This window comes from Sinocyclocheilus anshuiensis, unplaced genomic scaffold, assembly GCF_001515605.1.
Source record: "Sinocyclocheilus anshuiensis isolate Anshui unplaced genomic scaffold, SAMN03320099.WGS_v1.1 scaffold1910, whole genome shotgun sequence".
Taxonomy (NCBI): domain Eukaryota; kingdom Metazoa; phylum Chordata; class Actinopteri; order Cypriniformes; family Cyprinidae; genus Sinocyclocheilus; species Sinocyclocheilus anshuiensis.
In genome coordinates this window covers 739,070-764,748 of record NW_015546013.1, presented here as the reverse complement: position 1 = coordinate 764,748, position 25,679 = coordinate 739,070, and the positions used below count along the sequence as shown (strand labels likewise).

The following is a 25,679-nucleotide window of genomic DNA, read 5'->3' as shown; positions in this document are numbered from 1 at the left end:
ACACACACACACACACACACACACACACACACACACACACACACACACACACACACACACACAAACGATAAATAAATAAAGGAATATTGCTGGATTAGTACCAGGAAGAGACCAAAAATAACAACAACAAAAAAGCAATAAAAAATCAAATAAAAGTTAAAAATCGGCTTTGGTGGGTCAATAAAGTTACTTTCCAGCTGTGCAAAATGAATGCATATATTAATACTTATATACGTCTGAAAAATGCCTCAAAAAGTAGTAACGTTTGATTGAATATTTTGATTGATTTGGGTAGGTTTATGTAGGCTACCTGATTTTCCATCATAAGTGTTCAGTTGACCTACTTCAGATGTTCCATCAAGGGGAAAAAAAGATGCCGTTCAGTATAGACCATTCCTGAAAGAGAGAAATCGGCCATCCATTTTCACCTTCTTTCACATCACAGAGTCCCCAGACTCTGACCCTGGACTGTGTTGTAATTATGGGCTGCTTTTTTCCCCAAGCACTTTTCTAAAGATGTGAAGAAAAGCTATTTTGGGAGAGAATAAAAAGAATGGTTTGGAAAAAAACTGCTCTGATTCAGTACATTCAAACTAGAATGTGGCACACGGACAAAGAAAGAAAACAGAGAGAGAAAGACCAGAGAAAGAAGCAATTTACAGTACAAAAGAAAGACACAAAGTTGTATCGTGTACGAAGTTGATGTGAATAAACCTGACTGTCATTCTTCATCCGACCAGCAGGTGCCAGTGTCCGCATTCTCACCTGTGGTATTTTAGTTTTTATTAATATCTTGAATTTGTTTTTATTTTTATATTTTGTTTTCATTTTTATTTCAGTAATTTATTGTGTGCTTTTGTCATTTTTTAAAAATATGTCTATATATAGTTTTTCATTTTTATTTCAGTTTTTTAGTTTGTTATACTAGTACATAAAGTTAAACTAAATGAATATGTCGATATAATGAAAATCGTAGAATTTAGTGCTGTGTGTGTGTTTATGTGTACGTAACCATATGCCTACACACTAAATACTCTGCACACCCTCACAACCATACACATCATGGTTTTTTTTTAACTGAGCAAGCCCCACTCATTTTGTTTTTCCATGTGTGCACATTTCACAATAGCATTTTTTCCAGTAAACATTATAACACCATATATTTATGGCACGCCATGTAAAAACTGCATATTATCAATGCTGTAAATGGAAATCTGTAGACAGCAGTGAGGATCTGGTTAATCTGTTCTGACACCTTACAGCACCTTCAATGTCAAAAGTTCAATCAGAATCCACATCAATGAGGTGAGATCATTCAGCATCAGCAGAGGAAAGACGCAGGCTGTCAGGTCATGAAACAGACAGCCTACGCATTTCAGTTCTTTAAACGTAGCACTTGTCACAGCATCGAGAACTGCACTGCTGACAGACTCACGGGCTTTTTTGAGAGAAGAACAAGCTATAAATCATGGTGAGTTGTACTTGTTGCCAATCAGGGAAATGAAGGAATAACTGGAAGTTAAAAACAAAATAGATTATTCAAGTAGCAGTCAAGCTTCTTTGATTAACATGACAACTTATGGTATTTAAGGCAATGAGTTTAAATGCAAGGGATTACGGAAGAGTTTACAGAAGTCATGCTGATTCACTGTAACCTCTAGCATTTTTGTTAATAACATATAATTCATATTCATGGTCATTTCAATGACAAATATATTTATATAGCACCTTTAGAAACAAATGTAAAATTAATGAAGTATTTTACAACAATAAAAATGAGCTAAATACATTAATAATAAAATAAAATCATAGTAAACAGAAAGAGTAAATGCTAAAATCATAGCAAATTCTCTACAAAGGTAATATTTGTAATTATACTGCCTGCAACAGGAATATACTGGCACTTTTTATTATTATAAATGTGAGAGCATTAAAAACTGTACGTTTTACATGTTATGATTTTGTATTTAGAGCTTTAAAGCATGTATCTAAACTGCATATAAAAATATTTTGTCATATTTGATGTATTTTATTTAATCAACTTCTTATTCCTTACAAACCTATTGTTTGTTAAAGCATTGCGTGTAACCTCAAAATGCTACACTTCCTGTTCTCATCTACGTATTTAAAGTTACATGACTGATTTCAAACCACAGTGTGGTTTTTTTTTTTTTTTTACAGCAAGCTGCATGTTAAACTATGCTTATCTGCACGTACACTCTCTATAATCTGCATACAGTACAGTGGCCAAGTAAGTATTTATAAACTTAAAGGGGTCATACGATGTTGCTAAAAAAACATTGTTTTGTGTATTTGGTGTAATGAAATGTGTTTATCATTAAGTTTCAAAAAACACATTCTTTTCCACACACTGTACATTATTGTTTCTCCTCTATGCCCCACCTTATTTGGGCGGCGTTATGCAAATATTCCCACATCGTGATGTAGATATGTGGAGGCTTGTTAGAATGAGCCGTTTTAGGTAGGCGTGGCTGACTCTTAACTTTTATAAAGAATATCTCTTTGGATTTGAGACTTTAGTCTTTGCAACTTTACAGATCTTCTTTATGCACCAAGGGCTTGTAACACTCCAAAGAGAAAGGAAAAATTGAAATCGCATCATATGACCCCTTTAAGCTACATTTAAAAATGTGTCAATATCATTGCATTAGATAAAATATAAAACCATGTGGTATCTATTCTACACAAAGCACATTTTCCAAGGTAAATAACTGACAAAAAAAGTAGTATGTTCTTTAAATGATAAAATAATAGATAGATAATACACTTCCTGGTTGTGAAAGGTCAGTGGAACTTGCTCATGATGAAACACAAACCACTTCTAACTTCATGAGAACTGACTTCATACAGCCACCAAAAACCACCACAACTAAAAGATAATGAACAAATTAATTCTGAGAAAAGCTGCTGCAGCATTTGCCTGACACTTGGTTTGATATTTTGTTATCTAATTCAAAAAGGAGCAAAACTAACTCCGAAAAGTGAAGTTAGTGTAGAAAAACAGGCTATCCTGCAGCATCTGAGCTCATGCATTTGAATATTTTGCATGTAATGATGACATTCAGATATTTTAAGAGCAGTTTGGGTGCCCAAACCTCATTGTGACGTCTTCAAAATTGTGAAACCTCTGCAAGCAACTTTCTCACTTAACTGACCACTAACCCTTTGTGCACTATCATTGGCTCTCGTCTAGGTTGAATATAACTGCAGGCCAATGTTGAACCACACAGACAAAGTGCTCAGTTACTTTGAACGTGTGGCCTACACACCTGTCTTCATAGTGGGCCTTTTCTTCAACGTCACGGCTCTGTGTATCTTCTGCCGCCTCAAGCGCTGGACAGACACGCACATCTACATGTTCAATCTACTGGTGGCCGATTTCCTAGCCATTATTTTCCTACCTTTCAGGATACTGGAAGCCTTTTGCCCCATTAAGCCCAGCGAACTGTGTACATTCTTACTGTGCACCCAATACTCCAACATGTACAGCAGCATCTTCACCATTACAGCCATCAGCATTCACCGATTTATAGCCGTCAGGTTTCCATTTCTGACCAAAGCACTGGCCTCCAAAAGTAAGATGATCGCCACTTCAACGTGCATCTTCATCTGGACGATCATAGTGGTCATCTGTGCTTGTAACTATGAAGACCTTAACCCAGACAAATTACAGAACTGCTATGACCGGAAACTGACAAAAAAGCTCAAACAACACTTTTTCTTGCTTTTACAGATTTTAGGTTATCTTATTCCAGTGCTCATCGTCATACTTTGCTCCACACAAGCCATCTATATCCTGATCAGATCCCTTAAGCATGTCCAAGGCAGGGAAAAAGTGGAAAGGAAAAACATTGCAGCTATCATCAACGCGAACATGTTCACATTCATAGTTTGCTTTACACCCGTTCATATTGGTCTTTTGTTGCAATATGTAGTATCAGATGATTCAGGTAAAGACTTTGTGCACGTGTTTCTTGATGTGGCCGAGTGGATAGCTACTACCAACTGCTGTCTGGATTCGATTGGCTATTACTTTCTGCTGAAAAGAGTTAATAAAAGGGACAATCGTTCATACTGAATGTAAAAAGTCAGCTAAATTGATCTAGATTAGATTGAGGCAGATCCCCGTCATATGGGAGGAACACAGTATAACAAAGCTTGGTCTACAACTGACAACATTGGTGTTATCATGGTTACAAGATTTGATGGAAATACCATAATATTCTTTAAAGTACAATTTAAATACTTTGTTGCACGAATAAGATAATCGCATAAGTATGCTACTATGGCACCACCAGAGTGTGTTCCTGCTTTGACTGTTACTTTCAGAAAAAATATATTTATTTTTTGTATGCAATTTTTTGTTGTAATACATTTTTTTCATGAAGAAGTAACATGCCTATATGAAGGAATTCAATAATACTGATTAAATAAAATAATTATATTATATTATATTATATAAAGCTTAACTGATTTTATCCAGTGACTTTGATCACATGCAATTTTTATCTGAGCAACATTATATAGTAATAGTAGCTAATAAATCATATAATTTAAATTATAATATACATTTTTTATATATATATATTTATACATTGTATTATTTTATGTTTATGTAATCAGATTCCAAAAATTAAGTACTTGTAATAATATTAAATTATTTTAAATACTCGTAACCAGACTACAGTTACTTATTTATTGAATGCATGATTAATTATTATTCACACAATAGCAATAAATTATTCAGTTTTCATCTTTTTCATCTTTTAAATGTTCCTTTCTAAAATAACCTACTGCTTCTATGCGTTCAGAAAGTCTTCCAATTTTGTGGACATTCACATTATTTCTTATTTTTATGCAATGCAGGCATTCCCAAACTTTTTTTGGTCATCTGCACTTGTTTTCACCTAATATATTTACTTGAAGTACCCTGAGATTTTAAAATAAATATCTGAATAATTATGACATTTGCATGTTCACGGTTCTCTGTTGGTTACTGGTCACACTACAGTACGTAATATATTTACTTGAAGTACCCTGAGATTTTAAAATAAATATTTGAATAATTATCACATTTGCATGTTCACGGTTCTCTGTTGGTTACTGGTCACACTACAGTACATGCCGGTAAACAAATCATTTTTTGTAAGTGTTTTATTTTGATTGATGCTATTCTAAAATGTTAGAATACATTTTTAATTTTCAATTTTTATGATTTAATGAATTATTATCTTTTCATTAAACTCATGAAGCCCCTGCAGTTAATTTACAAACCCCCAGTCTGGGAAACCTTGAAGTAACATAATGTTAAATGCACTTCATGTTATTAATTACAACGAAAGGAATATATTTTCTTACTCTTTGTATTTTTTATATCAGTATGGTATGAGATTATCCTATTTAAATCAATGTGATAAAGAAGTTAGGTTAAAAAATAATCAAAAAGTAGTCTGATTACATTACCTAAAATGTGTAATGTAATGGATTACATTACTAACTACAATTGTTGTCAGAGCAGTTTGCACTGTTTGTCATGTAAGGTTAAACTGCCCTCTAGTGGTCATTCAGTGTATTTGTCACATGCGTTGTCTCTGCAGTCTCGTGCACACCCAGTAGACAGCAAAAGCATTTGGCACGTGGCAGTATGTATAGGGATTATATGATCACATGAACTGAAAATTGCCAGTGTTAAATACCTCATCAGGTCTAGGGAGTACTAAGACATCATCCATATTATTAGTAATACGTTTTTCCCCCGTCATGTTACCATACAATGTAGGCCTAACGTTGTATTTCTTTTTGTTTATACAGTATCATAGTAAAACCATAATTGTTGTCAGAGCAGTTTGCACTGTTTGTCATGTAAGGTTAAACTGCCCTCTAGTGGTCATTCAGTGTATTTGTCACATGCGTTGTCTCTGCAGTCTCGTGCACACCCAGTAGACAGCAAAAGCATTTGGCACGTGGCAGTATGTATAGGGATTATATGATCACATGAACTGAAAATTGCCAGTGTTAAATACCTCATCAGGTCTAGGGAGTACTAAGACATCATCCATATTATTAGTAATACGTTTTTTCCCCCGTCATGTTACCATACAATGTAGGCCTAACGTTGTATTTCTTGTTGTTTATACAGTATCATAGTAAAACCATAGTATGAAGAACCTTTATCAAAGTATAAATCAAAGTACTTTTGTATTACTACTATCTGATAGCATCTCTGCAGGTTTTGCGACCGAGATAGACAGTCATAGTGAGAGAAAATGTTGCACTATTTTGATGTTCTTCTCATTTTATCATAATTGCGGCATTTAAAAAAAAAGATGGATAATTAGAAAAAAAGAAAGAAAACTACACATCAGGTCGTACACGCAATGTAACGTTTCTGGTACAAACTATTACACCTTTGACTTATTTTTAGTTTTAAAAGCCATTAAGAAGCAAAGGACATGAATGAGTCGAATTAAACTGCATTGATGCTAAGTGCCTGATGTAATTGATATGTTGATGTGTCTAATTAACTTCCAAGTAATGATCCTTCAAAACAACATCACTCTAGTCTTCAGATTTCACAGAAGTTGTCATGGTGACATGGTTCTCCATAGCAACACAGAGATGCTGTGTGAAATTTCAATGTACATGCGTTCAGTGAAACGCCATCTACTGGACGGTGCCGTGCAAATGAAGGAAACAACAACCTTTCCACTTGATGAACATGCATAGAAAATATTAGTTGGATATATGCTCTAGTCATACTCATTCTAACGTTTTAATAACAACGACTAACAAACAGTTAAAGGTAGCCATTGAAGGACTAAGAGAGTTTACAGTAGGCCAAAATGTCAAAAATTCATTTGTATATATTTTTAACTATCTTTGATACCAAATGTGATAGTTTTATCAGCAGAATGGAATAAGACAAACAAACTAAAACCACAAAGCATCACTGAATGCAGTCAAATACATGGCTAATACTTACTAGTGTTTGTGCTGTTGTTTTCCCTCCAAAATGATGTCACTTCCTGGAGGATGAAGCCATTGAGGAACTGGCTTTTGTTAAAGGGTTTGTACAAAAGACTAACAGGATGGAAAGTGATAACATGGAATATCCTAATAATCCTAAAAATTGTATACCAGTTAAAACAATATCTCAAGAAAACATGTTTTGTCTAAAAAATAATTGCATATTACTGAATAATTGGTCTGTTTTGATTTAGAAATACATTGAGACGAGATAAAAATGGCAACATCTGCTTAGACCAAAGTAGTCAAATTATTTAAAATTTGTTCCAATGTTTAATTAATGGTGCATGTATAAAAGAATCACAAAATGTTAGTATGCAATATTTCGGAGTGCAATAATTTTCAGTGTTTTGATTTAGAAATGCATCGAGACGTGACAAAAATCTGCCCAGACTAGTGAAATTATTTAATTTCTGCTCCTATGTTCAGTTAATTCTGATGTAGTGAAAAATGTAATTGAACTAATATGATTTCCATCTTTTAAAATGGTCAATTAAATATTTTATTTAAATTGAGACATATATAATGAGTACAATGACATTTTTTTGCATGGCTTAAAGTGATGTACTACTTTGATTAAACAATTATTAATATAGGCTCTTATTTGATTAAAATGTTATTTTTAAAAGATAATTCATTACATGCTAACTTTCTGCTGGTAGAAACAGTCTCTGATGTAAGGTTAAGGTTAATAGTTGACCTATATGTATATAGCATAGTGACTTACGGTAGCTACAGTAGTAAAAGTCTGTTTTATAATTAACGATATAATATCTTGGGCAACTGGCACCTATTTAACTCTTTATAGTGAACCTTTCTGCAAAATGGTAGCATACTCAGAAAAAAGGTACAAAAGCGGTCACTGGGTTTGTACCTTTAAAAAAGTACTAGTTTGTACAATTTAGGTATTATTATGTATATTAATAAGGTACTAAATTGCACCCTTTAAGGGAAAATAAGGTACAAAAACACGTACTGCCCCAGTGACAGCTTTTGTACATTTTTTACTTAAAAAAAGACAAAGGTCAAACAATCAAATGTGTTTATTAGAATGATAAAATCTCCATGTTGATTTACGTCTGAAAATAAGTGTGTGCTCCAGTACTGAATCGTGTGTGTTCATGTGTGAAACTGGGTGTATATGTGTGTATTTCTATACATGTGAGATTATTTAAAAACCAACAAACGAACAAAACAATTTTCACTGGATACCACCCCTGGACTTCTATACACAGGGACATTACATCATCGCCAGCGGAGGGGTGGAAATCAGGATTTGAGCTATGTACAGAGCAGCTGAGTCTACATAAACAGCTCAACATAACACTGATTCAGTCTTACACACAGCCCTTCACGCCGAAGGCAAATCTGTGTCGCCATATACACTTTCGTACAAAATGCCAGATATCAAGAGATCCAAGAATCCCGCTTCAACATTTGCAAAGTCTGTAACAACCAATAAATGTGATAATATGTGGAACAAAAAAGCAATGAAACATCGTGGAAAAAGTCAAACACACATTGTTGGCCTTGATTATTTTACAATATTGTGCTTGTTGCAGCATGATCGGAGATAAAGACACTGGGTTATGACAGCAAGTGCTTATGGGAAAAATCACTTGAATACATTCACAGCACATTCAACACTTTGCTTTGACAATAATAGACCAGAATTAATACAGATGGCACTGTGTGAAAAAATCAATGTCACTCAACATCACTTTTTTTGCAGTTAGGCATAAAAACACACCAGAAATCATCCGAACAACAGGAAAATATTGTGAAGGGCAAAATCATGGACATTTAAATAGGGTGACCATACGTGCCATTTTCCCAGGACGCGTCCTGGCCAGGATTTCTATGTTGCCTAAAATATCTAGGTTTTGGCTTTGTTTGCGTGTGCAGACCGATCGGTGTATGACATCAAAGTACCATACAGACGGTTATGCTTTCGAAACGCTCTCGAGGTACTTTGATGTCAAACACTGATTGGTATTTCTGAGCCGCACTGCTTTTAAGTCGAACACACCTAATATGTACGCGTAATATTGCATCGCTTTGACCGTAGATCCCACAATGCTTGCATGTTATTGGTCAAACTACTTTTCGATCATTACCTTCAGCAAGCATGAAAACAGGAAAACAAAGCCAAAACAAATCCTGGCCAGGACGCGTCCTGTGAAAATGGCACGTATGGTCACCCTAATTTAAAGCCATTTTAGTTTACAACATGGGACTTCTTTCTAGAAAGAAAATTAGCTTCAGGCACTGAATTTTCAAGTTAATGTCTGGACACTTGTATCTTTTTATTGAAGGCAGTTTGTGTGTGTGTTTCTTGAGGTTTGAAAGAGATAGTCAGGAATTATACTGGGAACTATACTTGGCCTACTATTTTCTCAAGAAAATACAAGCAGTGGTTTTCCAGGCAAAACACGCTTCTACAGTACTAGCATGTTGCTATGTGGTAGCTTTCTAGCTTTTCTCTTTCAGGAGAAAACAATCCCTGTTTTATCATCCACCAGGCAAGAAACTAAACTCTGATCACTTAGAAAAGTAAAAGCACACCTCAATAAACTGATCAATTTGAGGTATCAATAGCGCAAATAGAGTGCGACAAGTCATACTTGTTTTGGCGTCTTCGTAGCTTATTAGCAAACTTAGCGATTCCGTGTTCTGTTGGCAAACACTTATGAAGATGGATATGGCACAGTTTCTTTTGAAGATTGTGAATTTGAACACTTGAAAACTTTGAGATGTTTGCTGAAAGTATATGATATCGTCCTGACGATGCTTCTTTCTTCACATATGGCTAGCGTATTAGCATATAACGCATTTGCTACTTCCTGCATTTGATTACTTGCTTTAGAGTCCTTGACCTACAGGTAAGCAGCTATATCCATGCATTTCCTGCCTACCGGGATCTATTTCCTGTGTTCTGGATCCTATTTCCTGCCTGGTGTATCTTCAATGCTGAAGAGAGGAGACCTAAATACATACACACAGTAATTTAAACTCATAAACACACACAGGCACACACACAGTGCAATCAACCATGACTCTCCTTTCAGCTGGATTTATGAGCTAATCAATGTTCAACCGACCGTTGCACACAACTGCAAGCGTGTGTGTTTTCTGAGAGCATCAGCAATGGCGTGATCATGCTCTCTAGGATAGAGGAGTATGCTTAAGTGATACGTGTAGCACGTGCTTTTAATAAGAGACATCTTGCAGGTGCATGAGAACCATTATTAAGTGCATTCCTGTGTACTAAGGAATCTCAATGCGAGAACTAAAAGGACTGCAAAGTCAAGAGATGTCATGTGACTTAAAGCCAGTTACGTTATTGGGTGTGTGTTTGTGTGTGAAGTAACCAATCATTTTGCTTGTCATATCCATCATAATACACTTGCCCTCCTTTTTGTATTATGATGGATATGACAAGCAAAATGATTGGTTACTTCACACACAAACACACACCCAATAACGTAACTGGCTTTAAGTCACATGACATCTCTTGACTTTGCAGTCCTTTTAGTTCTCGCATTGAGATTCCTTTTCTCTGGGTTTCCATTCTCGTTTGCTCTCCTTCAGAGTCCAGGAGAAACAAAAGGTCAAATGGCATCTTTAGGAAGAAGAGTCCAAAGGTCCTCAAGACAGAGTCTGTCTTTCTCTGTCTCTAATTGTGTCTTTTTAGAAAACAGCGGGTGTTTTTACCTCAGTTCTCTGTTCCATGTTACATTTTACATATTGTGTAAAAAAATTCACTGTACAAAAAAGGAAGAAACAAAAGAAAAAGACAAAAAAGACTTGGAATCCAGTGTGTTCAGAAGTTCTCAGAGAGCTTCGTTTCTCTGATAAAACTCACAGAGCTACACAGAACACAGAAATTCACGTGGTTGAGGCCATGAAACTCATCCAACCAAAGTTTTCTCTCTCTGTCTCTCTCTCTTGTGAAGTCTGAATTCAAGGCTGAGGTAATACTGAGGTGAAGGCCTCAGATCACTCTACAGAGAACAAAGTAATAAAACACAAAAGATCTCCAAGCATACAACAGAAAAATCTCGTGTTTTCTCTTCATACATTCTGGTCAAAATAATGCATCAATGCAACTGGCGTACTGTGAATCTTGCAAAGCGAACCATGAGACGGGGCCCCGCCCACATGTAGTGATGTCACACACACAAGCGTTTATAATGGAAAAAGTGCTGCTGATGGAGACAGAAAGTGTTGTTATTTTGGCTACTGTGGCCCTTTCTGCAATTTGCTTCTGTTTATTCTCCCGTTTAATATGCTGAAATAGATTCAGTTCATCTTTCTATGAATCAGGGGTGTACTACTCAAGTTCGTCTTAAGCCAAGACCATATATTCAGCATTTGTACTCGGGCTTGAATGAGCTGGTCTCGATCAGTCATAGAAAATATGCTCATGGACATGGACTTTAGTCTGAGTCCAGTATTGTAGGACTCAAGTACTATAACACTGCTATGTATGTTATGGAGAAAATGTAAATTTTTATGAGCTACAAGAAGTTAGAAGCAATCAATAATCACTGTGATGTGAAAGGGAGAGGAAGCGATTCAGTAGTACAAGTTCTTTCCAAATCTTTCCTTTCGACCAATTAACCTGTCCAAATATGCTCCTACAACATTTACACTGATGTAAATGGGGTGTCCTGTACGCCGATAATCACAGCACTTTGTTTAGAGTTTGGTATCGACCAGAAAACAACAACCACCGTTGACCACTGAGTCATTACTCCAAGAAACTGTTGGGTTCTTCCTCTTATTTGGAGTTAACAATTGTCCCAAATGAAATGCTGTCGTTATATCAAACTTACAAATCTGCTGAAAGGGTAACCTGCTAAAGAGAGTCAAGGTCTGAACAGATTCAGGGATAGATAGTCTTCAAGATGTCTACCCTTCTTTCCTCCATAGTAAGAATGAGAGCTACAGGGAAAAGCACATCTCTGTCTACATATTTGTGTGATTGTGAGTGATAAATAGAGAGAAGAAAGAGGTGTTTCCAGTAGGAATGGCTGCTCTTCTTGTAGGCAGTGAGGTCCAGTTTTGGCTTTTCCTCATGCAAGCAGTTCCAGACAAATGAGGAAAAGGATGACAAGCAGGTGAGGAAAGAAACAGAGCGAGAGACACAGAGAGCTGCTGTGATTGGCCAGGTTTTGCTCCGCAGTCCACATGAAGTTTCAGCCGCTCACGTTTCTACAATTTCCCACTCCTCGCATCTTGGTTCCTTTCTGTTCACTGGCCTGTTGGTGTCCGATCGCTCCCTCCCTTCCCAAGCAGGTGGCTGAAGTCCGCCAGGTCGATGAGCCCCCGGGACCCATGGAGCATGGAGCGCGTCAGTCCTGCAGGATGCTGCGAGGCCGGGGTGAAGTGGTGGCCCGTTGGAGGTATGCCATGACTGCTGAAGATGTAGCCTTCGTGGGTCCAGCGAAGAGGCTCTCCGCTGTACTCTATCTGGGTGCTGGGTGCTGACACCACTCTCCGCCGGTCAGGGGAGTCTTGGGGTGTCATGGGGTAGTTGTATTCACCTGCCGACTTGCGAAGAAGAGTGCCTGGGCGTATTCCCTCATCCCGGTACTTGGAGAGAGAGACGTAGCGTTGGCGGTCGATACCGGTTTCAATGGCTTCCTCATGGCGTCGACCAGATCCTTGCAGGAGTTTAGAGCTGAGAAACAAGGTGGATGGTGGAGGTGGACACTGGGTTCCCACTGAGCTCAAGAAGGTCTGGCTTTGGTCCCAACTGGATCCGGAATCAGACAGGCGTAGCCCACGTTTCTGCTGCAGGGGAGTTTGCTCGGGTGTGGGAAGCAGACCTGGATCCAAGTCGCCCGCTTTGACCCAACCATTCGGCATTACGAAGAGCGTCTCACCTTGTGAACGTGGTCGGTCCGTGCCGCTGTGCCGGGATACACTCATCACAGAGCCGCTCCTGCTTTGTCCCATCATGCACCGTTCCTTCTCGTTCTTCCGCTGACTACTGGACGAAGGAGTGTTGCTGTGCGCACGGTGGCGGTGTTTTTGACTCATGATCCAGCACACTGCCAGGCCTGATAGCGCTGCACCGGTGGAGAAAGCGGAAACTGCAGCGACAACCAGCAGGTTCAAAGTAACAAGACTTTCGGGCTCGTCCATAAAACTCTCACGTAACAGACCTGCAAAAAGAGAGCAAATATGTTACAATCCAAAAACAACAACGAACTTGGGGCCAGTTTTACTAACAGCTTGTGCCAGCGCAAACCTTCTTTTGGCGTTAAAATATTACTGTCAGGATTTACTAAAGACGCGCAGTGAAGAATTAGAGCTGAAAAGGCGTGGACAGTTATTTTTGCGCATGACCTTATTTAATATGCATGGAGTTTCCCTTTCAGATGCAAAATTTATTTAGGAATAGAGTATTCAAATGACTCACGCAACGTGATTTACTAACATTTGTGCTCGTCAATATTTGGTATTTGCGCCATTATTTAACACCCCAAAAAGCACGTCTTAAACTATATTGCGCTTGAAATGGCTGTAATAGTTGTTGCTAGGGGGAGGCACCACAGAAAACAGAGAGCTCGTGGTAGAAGGGAGAGGATTTTTTTCACACGTATTAATTTATTTGGAATGCCAGAAGAGCACATTATCCGAACATATCATTTGCCAAGCCATGCTATTTTTAATTTGCTTCAGGAAATAAAAGACGACTTGGAACCCTCAACTAGGAGTCACGCAATACCAGGTCTATCAAAAATTCTTGCAACCCTTCATTTTTTTGACCTCCGGTTCTTTTCAACGTACTGTACTGTACTGTACTTATTTCTTTATTCTTTATTTGCGACTACGCTAATTTGCGCTGCGCTTGGTATATTGCGTTGGTCGATACGTAAATGAGATGTTGCGTCTGTGTTATTTAATTTGCATATTGTTAGTAAACCACCCGCAGAAATTTCCACGCCCATAGGTGCTGTTTCAGAATTGTGCCTTGGCGCTAATTTGTCCTGTTTAGTAAAACTGGCCCTTGAAGGCCAAAATGCAGTTTTGGGACTACTAAAAACCACTGTAACATCTACAACTATTGACACGATTAAGCTCAGGAGGAATAATCATTTAAAAACTGACACTTGAATGGCTTACAAAAGCATCAAAGAAGCTCCTCATCACTTATGAAGGGGTGTGCAATTGATCTATTGAGTTTCTGTACATTACAGCCCCAGCAATCGATCAGAAAACAAGAGACTGTTGACTACAGTCGCTCCTAATTTAGTGAACTTGATACAGCGTGTGTTTCAGTAGGCTAAGGCTGTGACCTTCCAGAGATGGAATATGACCTTAGAAACCTTGCACTTAAAAGTCCTGCCTCAAGAACCATGAACATGCAAACGCCACTGTCAATCACTGACCATGGGCAACCTGTGCAATTGAGATTCATACTGGAAATGTGAGTAGATGTAAGAACTAAATGGGTCTAAAGAGATCATTCGATAAATTCAAAGACCGCAGCAGTTTTTGGAGTTGATGACTCATGCTTTTCATACTCTGCTTTCTAATCGTTTCTCCTGGAATTGGCGTTTGTGTAATCCTGGCCTTTCTCTTTCTTTCTTTTAACAGCATTTCTTGTACTCTTTCTTCTGCTGTTCCCTGTGAGATGTCCTTGGTTTTAACTTACTTCTTTTCCTCTATTCTATCTATCTCTATTCTATCTCCTCTCTTGGCTTTCTTCTCACTGACTATCTCTCCTCTAGCGGTTCCGTTTATGTGTGGGCTGTTAGCAGTCTCAGAAATGAGAAGCTGTCAGACTCTGCGTCTACTTCGGTATCCAAACTAGTAAATGTCTTGACAGTAAGAGGACTTTTAAAAGAATAGTTCACCAAAATAGGAAAATTCTGTCATCATTTACTCACCCACACGTCAGTCCGAATGATTTTCCTTCTACTGTAGGCCACAAAAGGAGACAAACTGGTTTGGAATGACACGAAAGGGAATAAATGATCATTTTTGGGTGAACTGTTCATTGTTTGGTCACTCACTCTTTCAGTTTATAAATGAATATTTTGTGCAGCCCTTCAAAGAATACTATGGTGCTGCCATTGTGGTAGTGTCCAGAATTCCTTTTCTGTTTTCTGCCATTAAAACTGTTCTAGTCTCAGCTGGGAATCGCAGCTCTCATTGCATTTGTTCATTGTAACAGCAGGAGTCTGCTGCACACAACACACTCAACAATTGAACCCTTTTCTTAATATTTTGTTTCCTGTGAACATTCCTAAAGACTAAAATACTGCTACAAGATTGCTTGTAATGTGTGTGTGTGTGTGACCATTGATAGATTTCTCATATATCTTTGTATTATTTGTATTTGTAGCATATTTTCAGCTGAAAATTAAGCATTGCCATAACAGGAATAAATTATATTTTAAAATACATTAAAATAGAAAACAATCATTTTAATAATAAGTGAACAAAAATAAAAAATTTGCTTCAGGAAATAAAAGACGACTTGGAACCCTCAACTAGGAGTCACGCAATACCAGGTCTATCAAAAATTCTTGCAACCCTTCATTTTTTTGACCTCCGGTTCTTTTCAACGTACTGTACTGTACTGTACTTATTTCTTTATTCTTTATTTGCGACTACGCTAATTTGCGCTGCGCTTGGTATATTGCGTTGGTCGATACGTAAATGAGATGTTGCGTCTGTGTTATTTAATTTGCATATTGTTAGTAAACCACCCGCAGAAATTTCCACGCCCATAGGTGCTGTTTCAGAATTGTGCCTTGGCGCTAATTTGTCCTGTTTAGTAAAACTGGCCCTTGAAGGCCAAAATGCAGTTTTGGGACTACTAAAAACCACTGTAACATCTACAACTATTGACACGATTAAGCTCAGGAGGAATAATCATTTAAAAACTGACACTTGAATGGCTTACAAAAGCATCAAAGAAGCTCCTCATCACTTATGAAGGGGTGTGCAATTGATCTATTGAGTTTCTGTACATTACAGCCCCAGCAATCGATCAGAAAACAAGAGACTGTTGACTACAGTCGCTCCTAATTTAGTGAACTTGATACAGCGTGTGTTTCAGTAGGCTAAGGCTGTGACCTTCCAGAGATGGAATATGACCTTAGAAACCTTGCACTTAAAAGTCCTGCCTCAAGAACCATGAACATGCAAACGCCACTGTCAATCACTGACCATGGGCAACCTGTGCAATTGAGATTCATACTGGAAATGTGAGTAGATGTAAGAACTAAATGGGTCTAAAGAGATCATTCGATAAATTCAAAGACCGCAGCAGTTTTTGGAGTTGATGACTCATGCTTTTCATACTCTGCTTTCTAATCGTTTCTCCTGGAATTGGCGTTTGTGTAATCCTGGCCTTTCTCTTTCTTTCTTTTAACAGCATTTCTTGTACTCTTTCTTCTGCTGTTCCCTGTGAGATGTCCTTGGTTTTAACTTACTTCTTTTCCTCTATTCTATCTATCTCTATTCTATCTCCTCTCTTGGCTTTCTTCTCACTGACTATCTCTCCTCTAGCGGTTCCGTTTATGTGTGGGCTGTTAGCAGTCTCAGAAATGAGAAGCTGTCAGACTCTGCGTCTACTTCGGTATCCAAACTAGTAAATGTCTTGACAGTAAGAGGACTTTTAAAAGAATAGTTCACCAAAATAGGAAAATTCTGTCATCATTTACTCACCCACACGTCAGTCCGAATGATTTTCCTTCTACTGTAGGCCACAAAAGGAGACAAACTGGTTTGGAATGACACGAAAGGGAATAAATGATCATTTTTGGGTGAACTGTTCATTGTTTGGTCACTCACTCTTTCAGTTTATAAATGAATATTTTGTGCAGCCCTTCAAAGAATACTATGGTGCTGCCATTGTGGTAGTGTCCAGAATTCCTTTTCTGTTTTCTGCCATTAAAACTGTTCTAGTCTCAGCTGGGAATCGCAGCTCTCATTGCATTTGTTCATTGTAACAGCAGGAGTCTGCTGCACACAACACACTCAACAATTGAACCCTTTTCTTAATATTTTGTTTCCTGTGAACATTCCTAAAGACTAAAATACTGCTACAAGATTGCTTGTAATGTGTGTGTGTGTGTGACCATTGATAGATTTCTCATATATCTTTGTATTATTTGTATTTGTAGCATATTTTCAGCTGAAAATTAAGCATTGCCATAACAGGAATAAATTATATTTTAAAATACATTAAAATAGAAAACAATCATTTTAATAATAAGTGAACAAAAATAAAATAAAAACTACAATAATATTTCATAATACCACTGTTTTACTGTATTTTTTATCAAATAAATACAGTCTTGGTGAGCATAAGATACCTCTTTCAACTGTACTGTAAATTGTTAAAGCAAAATGTTAAATGTTAAAGCAAATTAGTATACGTATTTATGCAATACTGACAAGACAAAGAGAAAACAACTTGGCTTGGCTGGATAACTTTAATAGCTTTAAAACGTCATCTAAAATGAACATTAACATGACTACATGGCTAATTTTAATGTACTTGCCTGCTTCTGTCAAACTAAAGCAGCATCAAACAGAGTGATTTCAAACAAGCTCTGAACAAACTCGTTTTTTTCTCTCTCTCTTGGTTCTGATCTTTTTTTGGCATTCAGTGTTTCACTCGTCTCAGGCTCTTTAAAATATGACTGAACTTCTGTGTGATGGATGGAGTGAGCGAGGACAGAAGAAGACAAGCGTTTGATGTAGATGAGAGGACGGCTGACCGGCGAGTTTAATGAGCCTGTGACTCTGCTTCATATATCCCAAAACCAAATCATATTAGACTGGCCAGACGGTGGCCATTTTACAGACGCATTTCTATGGGCTCATTATATTATGAATGTGCCTACATTTCTTTTCAAGGATCCTTTTAATTAGTTCCCATTTGCCTCTTGACGTTAGGGTTCATTTTGTTCTCCATGTTAATTCCATCCCTCCCTTTCCTCTGTCTGTAAATACATCCTTCAGCCTCCAGCTTTATGCTGAATGTTAAAGTGAGTAAACACACTCTCACTGTACAGTATACAAGGTTTTTCTGAGGTTTAGAAATCTCTCTGGCTATATTCATACAACCATATTTAACATAACATTGTGACAAGTGTATTGCACATATAACAGCAAACATGAGAGGGTTGAGTACTGTGTATGACCACAGTCAATTCTCTTTGATAATTCACAATAGCCTTGACTTGTTCCTGCTGCAAAGACCAACATTTCCGGCTGGTTTATGCTGGCTAATACTAGTTTAGTGCTGGTCTCCTGGACTTTGCTGGGTAAGGTGGTTAAGGTCAACTATAATAAATTCTGTTAGTAAATAAAAATATTAGATGAACTATTAGAACAATTAGAAATGTTTCTTTGGCAACAAGCTGAACACTAAAATTAATACAATTTAAACTGGGGAAAAAAACAGAAAAATTAAGGCTAAAGAGAAATACAAAAAAATATTACTACTAATAAAAATAACAAAAGTACATAACTAAATTATTAAAAAAAATAAAAATGAGAGCTAAAAATATACTAATAGAAGCTAATTCAAAAATATTAATAAATGCCATAATACTATACTGTATAAATAATACTAATACTAAACACTGTACACAAGCACACCAGCCTGACCACCACACCACTGTAATCTCTTTTAGCAATTTTAATTACCTAAAATATAATATTAAACTAGTATAGCCCATTTTAAAAGACCATTTAAAAATGTTCCATTTCAGTATATTTTAAATTGAATATTTATACTTTTTACAAAATCCACAATTTAATAATGACAATTTCTGTCCAAATATTACTTCTAGAAACTATGCTGTTTCATACTATAAATTGTTTTGTTTACTTAAATTAAAATCTAATATTAATTTAAATTAGATTTAAAATTAAAATCCCCCCTTAATAATCTTTTATTGAAGGACATTCGGTTCATGAAACTTCAGAAATCAAAAAATGAATCACAGGTAATTAGTTTAATATACCAATGTCATGTCAATAAAATATTTTAACGTTATCAAAAAAGAAAACAAGCAGCGTTGTCATAATTACAGCAGAAATACCAGTCAATTTTGGAAATACCTTTTGGACAATGGGGGGCCTTTGAGTCAAAAAGTTTGCGAACCACTGTTTTAACCCTCTATAGGAGTAATTATGAATTTACAGCGTAAAAAAATATTGACTTTATATTTTACATATATTTAGGAGTAAAATCATTTTCCAAAATTTGTTTTCTTCATCTGACCTTTGACCTTTTTTTTAGGGATCCGTCATTTATAACTGACTTTGTCCCATTAGGGTAAATTATTTTTGGCAAATTGTCTGAAACGTCACACACAATCAAATGCTTTTTCACTATCTGAAAAGAAGCGAAAATGTCTTACTGTTTCAAAAAAAACATTAAAAATCTTTATGAACATTCAATTTTTTTTCTTGTGCTGCTATATTTGATTTGGAACTCGCGTGTGAAAATGTCTAAAACTTGACACAAATTCGGATGCAATTTCACTGCCTGAAAACCATGTCTTAGTGTTTCAAAAGCATTAAAACTACTTTAACATTGTGTTTCAACTTGGAATTTCAAATCAATTATCGTAGCACAAGTGAAAGTCAACAAGACTCTTCTTTTTTTAGTGTACCCCACACAATAAGGGGATGTCATTTGACATCACTAAAATAAAATTTTGTTGGTTGAACATTAATATTGTATTTTAAATGCAATTTTCTAAGCGTCATTTATAAATGACGATATCCCATAGAGGGTTAAACTCTACAGTTCTATTCATACAGCACATATCAACCTGAATGTGCTCAAAAAATTCAGTTGTGTCTCCTAAAAACTTCAGGAAGTCACCTAGAATGCGACCATCATTCTTTTCCTGAATCAAGATTAGCAATCCAAATAAGACACCCGAATTCTGCTGCAGTTCTCCATTTTTATCCTGAAACTATCACACAGAAACAGATTCCTTGAAAGTACACACTTACTAAGCCATTGAACTTTAATCTATTTCATTCTGTGCGCTTTCTCGCTCTCTCTTCTGTGTGACTCAGCTGAATCTATATGGCTGCAGTGATATATAGCTAGTATCTGTGGCAGTCTGTTATGTCAAGAGCTCCTCAAGAAGAGACTTGAGAACCTCACTGCTGTTCCACATTCTGCTAAATCTAAACTTTGGAACAAATTTAAGCGTTTTGAGCCATGGAGAGATCGACAGAGAGTGTTTTATATGCTGCCAGATTTGCAAAATGCCATTAAGAGCGGAAAGCGAATCTAAGCTTCTCATTGTTTGACAATATAAACCATCTTTTGTCTTTTTAACAATGTAAACACTGTCGCTAACTCGCACCCAGACACCTCGTACTTTAAAGAAATCAATTAATTTCTAAAAAGAAAAGACTCAAGGCTCTGTTTCTCTCTCATTATCTTTCTCCATCTCTTCCGATGCAACCTGTGACTTTCTCGTGACTTTGTCTGCTTGAGCAAAACTTTGGAACCAGACCAGACTGGATCTTTTCTGTATTGTTGAAGAGTTGCTAGAGGATTCTCTCGAGGAAGGAGAGACGCGCTGAAGGTAGAGTGGGAAGCTAAAGGTCACATCCCAAACAGGTTCACAAACTCACCGTCGCAGTCTCCGAGATGTGAGGTGTTTCCATATTCAACGTCCTGCACGAAAGGTAATCTGCAAACCAGGAGAAAAACGGATTTGAACATTAACCGCAAATTCACAGATTAGATACACGGCACACATTCTATGCAAGTACGTGAATGCATGCACTTCTAGTTATGCAAACTCAATTTCATGCGTCACTGCATTTAGAAATGTGTCCGAACACAATTCAAAACACATTCGACTGCTGTTTTTGTTTTCAGGTCAATAGCTGATATGAAGAGAAATTTTACTGAGCAAGTTAGTTAAACTGTCATGTTTACCAAGATACGTGAATAATAATACATCTGGTTTAAAGGTGAACAGTATATATTTTTTATATTAAAGTTTTAAGAATATGGAAATATGCAAACACTGTAGAACTACCAAAACATTCCCATCCAACATGTTCTAATTGGAACATTTGTTTTCCAATTAAGTCATGAAAACATTGTATGAATGTCCTCTGAATGTTATTTCTGAATGTTATCTGAACATTCAAAAGTCCAGTTTTTAAAAATGTTTACAAATATATATTTTAAATGTTTTTCTTGGCTAAGGGAAAATTCCATTTGATCAGTTTACAAACATTATGGGTATGTTAATTTCAAAGCAGTAACATTTAAAAATGTAGATGAACTAAAACATTTCAGAAAAAAAATGTATAAGTATGTATGATATACAAGTAAAGTTTTTGTGATAACATTTTGAGACTATTATTATTAAAGATCACATAACTTTGAATGAATGTTACTGGAAGAACATTTGTTCAAAACGTTAATAGAACCTTGCCAGAATGTAGCCAAATTACAGTTATTTGGGTTAACACATCAGCATTGGCTCAAGCAATGGCATGAGTGTGAGGGCGGGATTATATGTTTGACTGGCCAATGACAGATGTGCAGAGTGTTTTGGAAACCTGTGTAAAAACATTTACATCTGGTGACAGTAGTGGCTCAGAAATTGCACGCCTTTAATTGCATAATAATTTGAGGGTAACTCTATCGCCCCCTTGAGTTGAGGATTAGAGGCATGTCAAACACAACAGGGCAGCATGCATGCAACAGCAAACATTTATATTTGTGTAAAGTATGGTTCTGGTTTTCTATCTAACCTGGTGCCAGGCCTCAGGAGTGAGCAGGTACTTCCTCTGGTCCAGCCGCAGTATGGATCTCTGGACGCAATGCAGTTTCTACACACACACACACACACACACACAATGTTTGTCAATGTTATTACAGAGGACAATGCTGACCTCCTCTATAACGAATACAGGAAACAAAACTAGAGAACAGAAATTATGATTTATAGAGACTGAAACAGAGAGAGAGACAGACATGACTCAGACATTCAGCTGCAGTCTCATATTTTTTCATATCTGTCTCTCCAGCTATTCAAGGTCACTTCTCTAAAAACATAAAATTATATATATATGTATTGTATATATTGTATATATATATGTATTGTATATATAAATGTATTGTAATGTAATGTATTTTTCATAGGAATACCAAAATAACACATAAAATAAATAGTAAATTAAATTGAATTTTTACCTAAATTTGGCATGTATTCAAATTGAAATATAATGCTTTTACTGCTTATAAAATTTTAAAGTGGGCAGATTCCAAACAGCAATAAATAGAATTAACTTTAATCAAGTTTTTAATAGCCTTATACATAATTACCATTTCACAATTACAATTTGCCATTTAAATTTATATTATTTAAAACAATGCATTTACGTTAAGTACTGTATTCTTTCTTTAGCATCTATGTGAGCTTGTGCATGGAGGAAAAGGAGGTTTTAAAGTTGTGTACAGCGTAAAAAATCAAGCGTAGTGTTAGTTCTGGCAGGTCACGTTAGTCAAGCTCGCATCAGCTGACTCTCAGCTGATCCCCATCAACCTATGGGAATACGACGCCTATCTAAGTATTCATATATAAGGTCCCTCAGTATTATCAGCAGTTTTCGCATTGCTCAATAGCTAATTACCCTCCTCCATCCCCAACTCCTCCTCTGTCAGTCAGGATTCAGCCTTCTGATTCTCCTTCGAATCAGACTAATTCTAAAATGTGTACATAACATTATTGAACTTTAACAATATCTGCAATACATTTATGTTGGTTCTGTTCTGTTTACCCTGGGGGGTTATTGCTGCTCTCCCTGCTCTCATCCATGCTAGGCTGCATGGATGCGCAGGGAGTTCTTGCCCAGAACAGAACCATACCGCCAATCCAAACTGTATGCTAACTGTCAATCATATTTGACGATAGTGGTCCTGACAGAAATTATTTTTTTTGAAGCTGCAAATAAAAAAAGATTATTTGAGAATATTTTACAAGAAAATACTTCAGTCTTTCTACTTCAAATTTTCATGTTAAATTCAATGTGTTACTTGTGGTTTCTCTGTACTGTAATTATTTGTAGAATTTAATCCATTTTTTCCAGTGTAGCAATTTCTGAGCGAACAAGTAAATCCTGCACATTGTTTCCATGAGCGTACCATCCATAGCAACACGGGCTGCTGGTGCAAGAGTCATTTGAGCGGCACATGGTGCTGCAGATGTACAAAGTGGATTGGAGAGACTTGAACTGGTGCAGATGGTACTGTACCGCATCCCGCAAGACGAGAGAGAACGTCAGCAGACTCAATCAAAGCCTCTTCCATTAATCACGGCTGAATTACACCAGAACTTTACTGCTTCACAGGAAGAGACCGTTCCAAATGTGCCATACGGGAGAAGGGCCAGAAGGAGTGTGTGTGTGTGTGTGTGTGCATCTGAAGGAAATTGTAAAAGCTGGGTCACAGTAATTTCAAAGCCGCTGATGAAGCAGTGTGTGTTTGGGTGGCACAATTTACTTTAAGATGGAAAACGAGAGCGTGTGTGAATGAGAGTGTATTTAATCAGTGTACAGACTGAAGGTGTGTGTGTGTTCTTACTTCATGCATCTGGAGTGCAGTTGGCAGCGTGCGACAGGCACTCGCACCACGCAGGAGTGGAAGGCCAGCAGGAGTGTGTGACTGGGTTTGTCCAGGGTCAGAGAGAGAGGCTGCCTCGCCTGCACAGAGTCATCACCGCACCTACACACACACACACACACACACATTGAAGTCATCAGTTCAAGCCCTCGTGCACTTTTACAACCAAACATTTCCTAGAACATGGATACACACACTCATTAAAACCCAACAGCTTCACATCAGCGTCTCCATGAGTCATGAACACATGAACATACAGTGTCACCACCTGCACTCAGCAGCGGGGCGGAGACATTCTACCTCATTTCACATGCGAAGAGGTTAGCCAATCACTACATAGGTTATTTATGTATAGAACATGCATTATATGTCATTTACATAGTCTTAAAGGTACAGTAGCAAAATGGTGTCAAAGAGAGTGTAAACCTAAAGAGATTTTCCAAAAGACTAACAGGACGGAAAGTGAAACAAAATTATAGAATTAAAACAATATTCCCAAGAAAAGGAAGGAGGGATTTATTTTTTTTTAATAAATTTTAAACATCCACTCAAACCAAAGTAGTGAATTATTCAAAATTCACCCTTTTATACTTAATAGTGATATTGTGATGAGGAAAGTTAACCAATATGATTTCCATTTTAAAAATGTATAAAATAGTATATAATTAAAAAATTTAGATTTAGATTATTTTAACTATTTTGTATATAATTTTACTAGATTATGTTCAGGTAGTTTTTTTTATGAATGAATGAATGAAAGTAGTCTTTTATGCTCACATACGCTGCATTTATTTGTTGAAAAATACAGTAAAAACAGCAATATTGTGATATATTATTACAATTTACAGTAAAATATCTATATCTGAATACATTTAAAACAAATTTATTTATTCCTGTGATTCAAAGCTGTATTTTCAGCATCATTATTCCAGTCTTCAGTGTCACATAATCCTTCAGAAACCATTCTAATATGCTGATTTGCTGCTCAAGAAACATTTATTTATGATTTGATTATTATCAGTGTTGATAATGTTTGATGATCAGAACAGCATTTCTTTGAAACAGAATTTTTGCGAAACAATGTAAATGTCTTTGCTGTCACTTTAAATCAGTTTAATGTAAATAATTGCTGAATAAAAGTATAATAAATAATAAAACATAAATAAATAGTGAACAGCTAATTTACGGACTAAGACTGCACTACCTATTCAATTTCTGACTTGTAATTTAGTAAATTCCACTTCCTGTCATTTAACTTTAACTTCCTGTGGGGTGTTGCCAACTTTCCAACTTGTGAACAATTTCTTAAATTCTGAATTTCGTCCAGCCTTGTTCTTGATCCAATTTCCTCACTCTTTCTCTTCGGTAATCTCCTTTTCTCTTTCTACTGTCTGTGGCTATAAAAAAGTGGCAAACAGCCCAAAAAATACACACTAAAAGAGATTCAGTCAGAGTTTGGCATGTTTCCAACACACATTAACTGTCAAGCTGCTAATAAGGCATTAAATTACCGCAACATCTCTATGACAACACCGGTGTCTCAGAGAAACTCCCCAACAGTAGCTCTACAGATATCAGGCATGTAATCTAAACACTGATAAATAGCTGGAAGACAAATGAGACATATTACAGGAAGTTGTGTGAGAGTTTTGGATGGCATCCAGAGAACACCTGAGGCAAGACAGAAGGTCAAGCAGACACAGTGATCTCCTTGTTTCAGGTGTGTGTGTGTGTTTCTCAGCGAGTGCCGTGTCCTGCTGAGAACCTTATCTCAACCGCCACACAACTCGCCTTCATCTCCCAGCATGCATCTCTCTGAACCTAATCGTTCTTCCTCCAGACAGGTATTGCCTTTCATCTTCAAAACCCCAGCCATGTTTTCATCCATCAGAGCGCCCCACGCTCATTCACACACACACACACACACACACACACACACACACACACACACACACACACACACACAGCACATATAGAC

General features: G+C 36.8%; 2 protein-coding genes across 2 annotated transcripts in view; one reads left to right on the top strand and one right to left on the bottom strand.

Moving 5' to 3' along the window:
* Positions 1–1,430: 1,430 nt before the first annotated feature.
* Positions 1,431–4,099, top strand: LOC107698467 (G-protein coupled receptor 55-like). The gene is made up of 2 exons (XM_016499479.1): positions 1,431–1,471; positions 3,215–4,099. Exons 1-2 carry the CDS (start codon positions 1,469–1,471, stop codon positions 4,097–4,099), a joined length of 888 nt encoding a protein of 295 aa, XP_016354965.1. The 5' UTR covers positions 1,431–1,468.
* A 7,905-nt stretch (positions 4,100–12,004) lies between these two features.
* LOC107698499 (semaphorin-6B-like) overlaps positions 12,005–25,679 on the bottom strand; it is a 139,540-nt gene continuing 125,865 nt past the window's right edge. Inside the window, exons 14-17 of the mRNA XM_016499525.1 lie at positions 23,663–23,803; positions 21,832–21,909; positions 20,692–20,750; positions 12,005–13,220 (exon numbers count right to left, since the gene is read on the bottom strand). Coding sequence (XP_016355011.1) covers positions 12,304–13,220; positions 20,692–20,750; positions 21,832–21,909; positions 23,663–23,803 — 1,195 coding nt within the window. The 3' untranslated portion in view covers positions 12,005–12,303. The remainder of the gene's footprint in view (positions 13,221–20,691; positions 20,751–21,831; positions 21,910–23,662; positions 23,804–25,679) is intronic.